The sequence below is a fragment of the Thalassophryne amazonica genome, chromosome 22, assembly GCF_902500255.1.
Source record: "Thalassophryne amazonica chromosome 22, fThaAma1.1, whole genome shotgun sequence".
NCBI lineage: Eukaryota > Metazoa > Chordata > Actinopteri > Batrachoidiformes > Batrachoididae > Thalassophryne > Thalassophryne amazonica.
In genome coordinates, this window is record NC_047124.1 from 9,862,526 (window position 1) to 9,873,066 (window position 10,541).

General features: G+C 41.1%; 1 protein-coding gene across 1 annotated transcript in view; it reads left to right on the forward strand.

Moving 5' to 3' along the window:
• The first annotated feature begins 3,040 nt into the window (after positions 1–3,040).
• Positions 3,041–10,541, forward strand: part of anks1b (ankyrin repeat and sterile alpha motif domain containing 1B) — a 275,419-nt gene continuing 267,918 nt past the window's right edge. Inside the window, exon 1 of the mRNA XM_034163413.1 lies at positions 3,041–3,425. Coding sequence (XP_034019304.1) covers positions 3,295–3,425 — 131 coding nt within the window. The 5' untranslated portion in view covers positions 3,041–3,294. The remainder of the gene's footprint in view (positions 3,426–10,541) is intronic.

Consider the following 10,541-nt stretch of genomic DNA (forward strand, 5'->3'; position numbering starts at 1 on the left):
TGCTCATTTGTCTGTGTGTGTGAGTGAGATGGAAACGTTTTGCTGTCTGTGAACATGCGTTTACTCAGCAGAGGTTAATGTTTCAACAAGGACAAGATTTTTTTTTTTTTTTTACATAAACAACACGTACAGATTTGTAGGACGTGGATTCACAGGAAGAGGCCTCAAAGTGAAGAACAGAAGATGACACGGAGCACTTGGAGCACCGTCGGTTGTTTGGACTAGAGGTGGGCGATACCGGGAATTTTGGTATTGATCCGATGATACCAAGTAAATACAGGCCCAGTATCACTGATATTGATACCGATACTTTTTCATGTTTAAACTTCATAGATCCAAAGAATCCAAAAGACCTAGGATAGAATTTCGCCAAACATTGTATGTGACAACAAAGTACTTTATCATAATCAACATTTTTGTTTAAAAAAAAAAAATCACTCAACACAACTTAAAATCTTATTATCAATACCAGCGTTGGTATCGATATTATCAATATTAGGATCGATCCGCCCACCTCTAGTTTGGACTCCTTATTGAGCCAAGACAACCTGATGGCTCGCCATTTCCCACAATCCACCTGTACACTGGTCCTAGGATCCATTGGTCCTAGGCTCTTTATAGTATTTGGTGTATATTACAACCCCAAACTGAGTTTAAAGTTCACAAATAAATGTAGTACAACAAACCCGATCCAGTTTGGTTCAGTTTACAAAAATAAAACGCCTGATTTTGTTGACATACACCATTAATCACCTTTAATTGTAAAGTTGTCTAGAAATGTGTTGAATTGAAAATTGACAAATAAGAATTCAACATAATTATTTTTTTTAATTGTCACACCTTTGTAACATTACTTAATCTATTTTAGTGCAACATATAGCCTACCATAAATGTAAAAACTTCAACATGCTCTCCTTAATACTATGACTAGCTTTTATGATGAATGCTTAGATTTTTAAGCTTTAAACATTTCTCACATTTTGTTCTATATATATATATATATATATGTGTGTGTGTGTAAAATTAAACTTTAAAAAAGAAAAAGTGAACACTAAGAAGCTGTGACTGATTACAGTTTTGGAGGATGAAATAAGTGTTGGCTTCTTCTTAGCGGTAGGCGGAGCTTTTCCACAAATTCCCAGCAACAATGAAGGCAAGGGGGCGTGTCCGCGGTCACTAAGAACCCGTCATACTTTCATTCATATAAACCTGCTGCTGTTGTCTGCACGTTTTCAGCCCAGGCGCAAGCACGCGGGGGCGTGCTTGATGTCAGAGATTTATCGCCTGAAAGTGTCACCAAATATTTGCCACCGTTGGCAGGTGGACGTGTGTGTGCGCGACACTTTTTAAAATGCCAAACAAAAGGCACCGCTATCCACGCCCATACAATACAGCTGCCGTCAAGTCACACAGAGCAGCACCACTAAACACGAGCATTTACTTTCAAAATAAAAGTAAAAGGCGTGCGCGTATATAAATAATTTGTGCCATCTAATAGTTTTTTATTTGGTCACCGGGTTAACCTAGTTAACGTTTGCAGGAAACAGACACGGATGTATGGCATCCTTATACAAACCTGTTATTTTTAGTTCTCCAAATAACTTCCTGTTTCACTAGAGTCAGTTATAATGTGGCAGCTAAACAAATAAGACTAAGTTAATAACTAATGTGTGAAAGTCTACATGAATACAGAATGTAATAAATCATTAAATATGTTTCATGTTGCATATGTAAAAATTTAAATTAAAGATGCTGAAAATGGGAAACTTTACAACTACAGTCTGCTTAACATGCTTTTGACCAATCATTTAAACAGTTAATGTAGAAAATAACCAAAAATGATGTTTTGTCCAACCAACAAAACAAATAGTAAATCAAACGTAAGAATTATGCACACTGATGTGTGCCACTTCCATTCGTGGAGGACCGAGACTAAAACCAGCCCAAAAGTGAATCTTGTAATATCACCAATCATATATATCTGTATACACACACACACACACACACACACACACACACACACACACACACACACACACACACACACACACACACACACATATATATATATATATTTCTTTTCCTCCTTAGCACTGACCTAAAAATAATGTCACTGAAAAAACAAGCAAAAAATAAATAAAATAAATAAATAAATAACTTTACAAAGACCATTGCTGCTGCTTAAAATATTCATTTTTGAGGATGAGAATTATAATCAATATTCCAAATTTTTCGATTAATGGGTTTTGAGATAAAGCAAAAAAAAAAAACAAAAAAAAAAACGGCTCCACTGAATTAAAAGTAAAGCCCTTTGGCCGGGAACTGTTCCAAAACCACATCTGATTTCTATCCTGCTTTTTCCTGATCAACTTTATATGGACATATTTACAGCTCTAAAGGAAATTTTCATGAATGTTGACCTCAACACTGACCTTAAAGAATGCGCAGATTGCTGTGGAAAAAAAAATACAACAAATATTTTCCTGGACATTTTGGTGTTTTATTTTGAGTTTGAATCTCATAAAGGGCTGTTAACAGATCATGGTGAATTTCAAATATCAAATATGTATTTTCATACCAGGTAGCCATTATACTTTTGGTTCTCTGTTGACATCTTTTATTAGTTTGCAGATATAGTTGCAGCTGTTTTTCTCTTATTTCTCATCATAACAAAAATGTGAATAGGATTTTAGCCTACTTATGGTTAAACTTGTGTCCCTTAAGAAAGAAATCAATGTATCAAAGGACAAAGTCTGTCTTGATTTTATGATCGAAAATCCGCAAAGACAGGATGTGGTTTATTTTGAAAGCCGTAAACAGGCGTGCGCTGTGGTATTTCGGCTAGCTTTACGACGGTGTCTCGCGCACCGAGAGGCAGCCGAACAGTGCGGTTGTTCGGAGAGCGGCGGTGAGTGCAGCCGGACCGGGAGCAGTTTTTGGAGCCGGACAGGGCTTCACCTTCTACCTGTCCACAGTAGGAGTCCGGAGGCTGCGCTCCAATATTGAATGAGTTTGTTTTGCGGGGGTTTTGAACGGCGCCTGTTTGTACCGAGGTTCCGCCACAGCGTGTGCGCTGGATTCAGCAGCCGCGCTCAGGTTGTCAGTCCCCGGGGGGGCGGTGCAAAGTCAGACCCGCTCTGCAGCATCAGCAGCACCTGTGCGTGGACCCGGCAGCACCCGTGCGTGGACGCCGTGACCGCTCGGATGGTTTCCCACAGCTCGCAGTGAGGACGGGAGGCTGCATAGAAGATTTACTGGCTTGTCGCCGCCCCGTCTGGTAAACTTGTGTCCGGGATGGGGAAGGAGCAGGAGCTGCTGGAAGCCGCCCGGACGGGGAATGTCGCCCTGGTGGAGAAATTATTGACCGGGAAAAAGGGGATACTCGGCTCTGGATCAGGCTCCATCCCCCTACCGAACCTTCTTAGGTAAGATCTTCCAGCAGCACCTGTCATGGAGGTGGTGGTTCCTGTAGGGGATTCCCCCCCATCTCCCTTATCGCCAGTATTCCAGGGGCGTATCCAGAAGACTGTATGGGTGTGGGGTGTGGTGGGTAGTTAGAAACTTTAAAAAATCCTTTGTTTTAAAGAACTTTGTAAGTTGTTACTCCAACAGGGAAGTTCACCCAAATCCATCCTTTTTTTTTTTTTTTTTTTTTTTTTTTTTTTTTTTTTTGGAGCGCTGTTTGACCTTGCTCAATGTCCAGTGGGGTTATTCCATTTCACACAGTATGGGTATATGAAATATTTATTTATTTATTTATTTGACAGGGACATTGCACAACAAATGGGTTGCACAGACCAGCTTTAGCTACAAGCTAATTTTCATCTGTTGTCCTCGGGCAGAAGTAAGAAACAGCAGGTCACAATGTACAAAATACTACAAAATATAAAAAATAGATACAACCCCCACAAGCACCAACAAGAAACACCAGCAACGGATTACTCTGCCAAATATTCTGGAATTAGATCTAGACATTTTAGAATTTTGCTATGACACAAAAAATTCCTTAAGTGCACAAAGCAGTAGTCTGGAAGTGGAAGTATTGTTCAAGTTTCGTTATTTAAAAAAAAAACAAATACAGTAAAATAAATGGACTGCATTTATAAAGTGCTTTCCAGTGAGGCCTCACATTCACCCATTCACACAACAGATGTCAGGGTGTTGCCATACCAAGTGCTCACCGGGAGCAACTCAGGGATTAAGGACCTTGCCCAAGGGCACTTTTGCGGTTTTTCTACCCTGACACCGCTTTAACCACTAGACCGCTTTAACGACTAGAGCGTCACCTCCCCAATGTAGTGATTTGCGAGGTTGGTAGGCAGCTAAGACATCAGGTTTACAGCCTCATTCCAACACCAGAAAGATTGCAGTGGCCTTCCAAAAACAGCGGTCAATTTCAGGAGTGCAAAACAATTCCCAGTTTGTCCTGATTAGCATACTGTGCGGAACAGTTCTGCACATAATGCAAAGGTGTACAAACCACTACATTTTACAAAGTGCATTTTTAGGCTTTTAAATTATAATTTTGCTCTGCTGGGTGATCACCCCCCCGACCCATCCTTCTCTCCTCCAGAAAGTCCTGGCTACGCCCCTGAATTGGATATCATTTAGTTGCACTGGACGTTAATGTCTATAGATTATTAATCAGATCCTGCTGAGTTCAGCGTTGCGTCAACATTCCAATATTTCCGTACGATGTGAAACCTGATGCCCCCGGCTCCAATCTGAAGCCACTTGAAAAGCTCCGACTCGCTGGATTGCAGCTCGACTCGAACAACAATAATGAGGAAGTCTGTTGTGCAAAAGTTAAAAAAGCTTTTGCATGAAGCAAAGAATTGCTTCAGGCCAAAAGAACAGAAAGCAGAGAGACGTGTGGCTGGAAATCTGACTTCTTGTTTGTTGTGAAATGCGAGGATTTGTTGTTGAGGAAGGCTGTGTGTGCAGAGCACAAAAGAACATGATGCCTTCACAAGTTGTGACAGCTGTCAAAATGTTGATTTGTTGAGCCAAAAAATGAAATGGCAAGGCTCACACAGAGCATCTCTTATTTTGTATGGATCTAAGGAAGAAAAACACCTGTCTTTGGTAGTCATTTGTAAATTTATAGCCTCTTAATTGCTGCTATTTGTCCTTTTTTTTTTGTTCCTGTGTCGCTGCATTCATGCACATCTTTGTCAGAAAGGCTAATTACCAGTACAGACACACAACAGTGGATTTCCTGATAAATGCGCCCAGTTCCTTATTCAGAATTTGATGGCCATGTTTCTGGTGCCGCTTTCAGTCTGGCTTACCGCATGATGTGCACCATGTTGTGATCGCTCACATGCACCTGTACGCGAAATAACTTTGACATGGGCGAGCAGATTTTCACCAAATTTGGTGAGGATGTTCTTTGAGGGTGTGTCTCTATAGGACTAACATTTGGAGCAGATTGGTCAAAGGTCAAAGTGAAGCTCGTCAAAAATATAGTTAGAAAAAAACACATTTTCCAGAATATCTCCGCAACTAAGAGGGCTAAGCTTTTAACAATCAGTAATTGGTTTGTAATCAAGTGGCATGAGTGATACTATGATGACGTCACAGTGATATCATGAAATTATGTCATAATTGATTGAAAAAACAAACTACATTTTCCTGGATATCTGCACAACCAACAGGGCTGGAGAGGTGATCAGCGAATCATTTGTCATTATGTGGCGTAAGTCAGTAAATGATATCAGTATAGTCCAGAAAACACATTATGTGAGTCACGTCTTTGATGGCTTTTATTGAATTTGTGATACTGTATGATGTGAGTGCACAGGTTTTATTTGTAGATCAATGTAAGCATAATGAAGGATTGACGGAAAAACTCGTTAGCACGTAAATATGGCCATTAATTTAGGTCAAAACATGAAAATCTTTTTTTTAAGTTATTTTTGAGTTTGACGACCTGCAGGAGACGTCCATCGTTTTCCTAACAAGAACCATAAAAGAACCGCGAAGGCTTTAAAATGGCTCTGAGAACAACTGTCAAGGGTGTCGTTTGCCGTCCTGTGCTCCGGTTCCCTCGTTCTGTGCTGAAGTTGAGCCAGGTGATATCAGTACATCAAAGCCGGGGCAGCTGGTGGTGGGCATCAAGGAGGAGAACTGCCTCGGGCCTTTGAGCAGAGCGTCTCACGACTAGCTCAAAGCCCTGTGGTTCCAAATGTGTGGTCCTGTGCCTCTCAGGAGCCCTAAAGGACAAAAATAGAACCCTTTGGAAAAGTAAAGACTGCGCGTAATTAGCAGCAATGCTTTCTCCGCGGAGTGCCTGCAAAGGATGTCCCCAAACACGTTTTTAAAAATTTTTTTTGCACCCAATAACCAACCTGAGTATCCGATACTTGTATTTTCCTCTATTAATTACACTTGCACAGACCATGCTGCACGTTTGTTGAGGTCAATCAGATGTCTGTGCTTGACAACTGAACAGCTCTGCCATGCATTTTAAAATACTACCTTAAATCCAAGCAGGACCTTTTGAGATTTTTATTTATTTTTTGCAATAAATAAATAAATAAATAATCAAAAATGTAGAATTCCTAGTGGATCCGTGCGTATTCAAGTTTGCACGAGACGTGATGTCCCTCCACAGTTATGGAGATTGATACATTATCTGGTGCTCGAAAAGATGCACGATTGGATTTAATTGGTTGATTTCGGCTAATCAAATAATTGAAACAGTCATTTATTATGACATCATCTGAGCTTGTTACAGTTATGCTGATTGCCTGAAGTAAAAACAAATTTTCCTACGGGAAATTCTGGGAATTCTCATGGCGGCCTTCGACATTATTGGCTAAAAGTTCTAAGCTCATCCCGTTGGGTTGTGAAGCTGGTTTGAGGTTGTCGTTGAGTTCCGTCTACTCAGTTACACAGCGTTTTGTTTTTATTGGGTTGCGGCAGCGTTCCAAGAGGAGGTTTCTGTAAAATGCCGGGTTCTCCCTCCACACCCGCTCACTCATCTCTGTCTCTGTCTGCTTCACTGCTGGAAGGAGATGTCAGTGAACGTGTCGGTTCTGGGACACGACTCCCGTTAGTCAGCACAGAGGTCGTAATGCACGAGTCTGATGTCATGGGAACAATCTGCACGAACCGATGTGTCGTTTCCCTCCTTAAACGGTTTTCAGGATATTGCAGCATTCCAGAGCCATGAGGTTTCTCTTAAGAAACACAGCAAACCACCAAGTGGGACTTGAACATGGCCCCTCAAAGGCGAGATTCAGAGAAGAATATCCTCTGGCTGTGCACACGAAGGCGTGCACGCTGTGTAAAATCAATACTGGATGGTCCTATTGCTGTTTGTAGGTCATCTGCTCTTGTAGCCGACCTGCACTCTGCATGTTGAATAAAAGCTTTTGGGGTTTTTCACAAACATCTCTCAAACTGTTGGACGGCTCACCTGAGGCTATGTTTCCAGGATGTGTCCTCCTCTCCTCAGCTGGGTCTGGTTCTTCTGGGTCAGCATGTCTTTCTTACAGGTCGCGGTGTTCTTTTTCACCTCCACGTCTGCTGAGATTAAATATCACTAGGTTAAGTGAATACTTGCTCATAGGTGCACTTGAAGAGCATGAAACAGATATTCAGTGAGGGTAGATGCTACCAGCGAAACGTTGGATAGATTTTATAAAGTAACAGTTCTACAGCAGAATTCTGACTTTTATTCCATTTGGCCATATCTTCCAACAGGCGCTAACCAGCGCACAACATGCCCATTGGTGCACAAATGAGTGCAGTTGTTTAAAAACCCAGCGTCCATCTTCTTTGCCATCTTGGTTGCCTTGGTGTTAAAAATGAGGTACGATCAGGTGCAATGTCAGCTGAAGTTTCGCATTAGCTGACTAAACTTTTTAGCCTGCTACAGAGGAGGCTAATCTTACTTTAGTCAACAAAACTTCACTGTCTTTCGTCAAAAATGCTGGATATCATGTACCATCACTTGATGGAGCAGGAAGTAAGGAGAGCCTCGCGGCGGGAGCTGGTGTTCTGAGGCTGGAATACTCCATTGGAGATGTTTACGGATGCCGAGGCCAGGAGCTCTTCTCCTCAGGGCCCAGTTCCGGCCATGGTTGTAGCAGACGACCAACCCGCAAGTGTAATAGAGGCATTTCGTGGCAATGGCACTAGCGAGACTGCTACTCTCATGAAAATTGTCGACTAACGTTAGACGACTAATCTACAAGTTTAGCCATCGATATGAAATGGAGATTAGACGGCTAATGTTGGACGACTAACATTAGTCAACTAAGTGAGTTTAGTAGACTAAAAGATTAGATTGCTTTATGAAACCAGGTCCTGGTCTAAAGTCAAGAGTTGAATTTTTGTGCTATTTATGTATATGATGTAATATCCAGATGCGCCTTACACAGACAGGTTACACATTCATCATGGAAGTTGGTCTTTACCATGATTGAAGTAACTTTGGATTTATTTTACTAAAACCACTGAACTACCCACTGAGTAGAATGTTTGGAATTTCTGCCAACTCCAGCCCATTTTCCTCTGTTAACATCTTGACGGTGCAGTAAAACAAAAGCACTTTGCTGTCTGAGGAAAACATTTACAAACAACCAGATGTTAGCCACTAGCATGCTAGCAGCTGTGTATGGCTGTTTCCTGCCATCAGTAGCGGAAAAGACACTGGATACAAATGTGTAGATCTATGTAACCTGGAAAACAACAATTTTAAAATTTACAGCTTCACCTCAGGGAGCTTTGGTGACTGCTCGTGTTGAGAGGGCGAACCATTTCCTCCCCAGAAGACCTGAGGGAGTTTTTCCTTACCACCGTCTTTGCTCAGGTGGTGGGTAAGTTTTGACCTTATGCCATTTGGGGACTTGAGGAGTCTTATGTTGGAATTTGGTGCTGTATAAATACATTTAATTGAATTGAAACCCTCTTATTTGAGGTGAAATAGCATTGCACCAGGATCTGGAACACTCCAGCTCTTAAAGAGGATTACAGAAAGTAGCCTGATTTTCATCACACGACCAATTAGGTGACCAATTACAGCTCCTTTGCACACCACACTTTACTATGCCCTTGGATATCAAGATGTGGAGTTGGGCACACCCCAAATGTAGTTTTGTCCATGAGCCCATAGATCAAGATATATAATGGACTACCACCAGAAGGAGGTATTGTAAGAAAGAATAGATTAAGGAATAGTTTTTTTTTTTGTCTTGGTGAAGATGCTGTATGCCCTCTGCAAGAACACCCATCTCATTTCAAACTGCTGTCAATCTGATATTTGTTTCATGCTTTGAATAAATACAATAACTTTGCAGGAGAAGTCGAGGTTTTCCCCACAAGTGCTTCTACAACCCCTGGCAAAAATTATGGAATCACCGGCCTCGGAGGATGTTCATTCAGTTGTTAATTTTGTAGAAAAAAAGCAGATCACAGACATGACACAAAACTAAAGTCATTTCAAATGGCAATTTTCTGGCTTTAAGAAACACTATAAGAAATCAAGAAAAAAAGATTGTGGCAGTCAGTAACGGTTACTTTTTTAGACCAAGCAGAGGAAAAAAATATGGAATCACTCAATTCTGAGGAAAAAATTATGGAATCACCCTGTAAATTTTCATCCCCAAAACTAACACCTGCATCATATCAGATCTGCTCGTTAGTCTGCATCTAAAAAGGGAGTGAACACACCTTGGAGAGCTGTTGCACCAAGTGGACTGACATGGAATCATGGCTCCAACACGAGAGATGTCAATTGAAATAAAGGAGAGGATTATCAAACTCTTAAAAGAGAGTAATCATCACGCAATGTTGCAAAAGATGTTGGTTGTTCACAGTCAGCTGTGTCCTAAACTCTGGACAAATACAAACACATGGGAAGGTTGTTAAAGGCAAACATACTGTAGACCAAGGAAGACATCAAAGCGTTCAAGACAAAAAACTGAAAGCATATGTCTCAAAAATCGAAAAATGTACAACAAAACAAATGAGGAATGAATGGGAGGAACTGGAGTCAACGTCTCTGTGACCGAACTGTAAGAAACCGCCTAAAGGAAATGGGATTTACATACAGAAAAGCTAAACGAAAGGCATCATTAACACCTAAACAGGAAAAAACAAGGTTACAATGGGCTAAGGAAAAGCAGTTGTGGACTGTTGAGCAGTCACTTGAGGGGAGGTGATCAACTTTGGAGGGCTCTCTGTTGGGACTGTTTACACAGAGACTGCTACCTGCTGCTTTGGGACTTGAACTAACAGTCTTTTTCAAGACTTTTTTACTTTTTTTACTTTTTAATTTTTTTTTACTTTTTACTGTGCTCCAACGCCTAAGGAAGACCTCTAACGGTCGAAACATCGCGACGGAGCACTTTTATCAGCTAACTTTCATTAGCGTTGGCAGGCTAACTAGCTTGCTAACGCTTTCGTTTTTTTTTTTTTTATTTTATTTTAGCACCGTTGTCGTGCGTTGCCTGTGCTGCTTCATGGCCTGTTTGGTGCCTTGATTGGGGCACTCCTTCTGCTGAATCACCTCTGGATTATTTGCACATTAT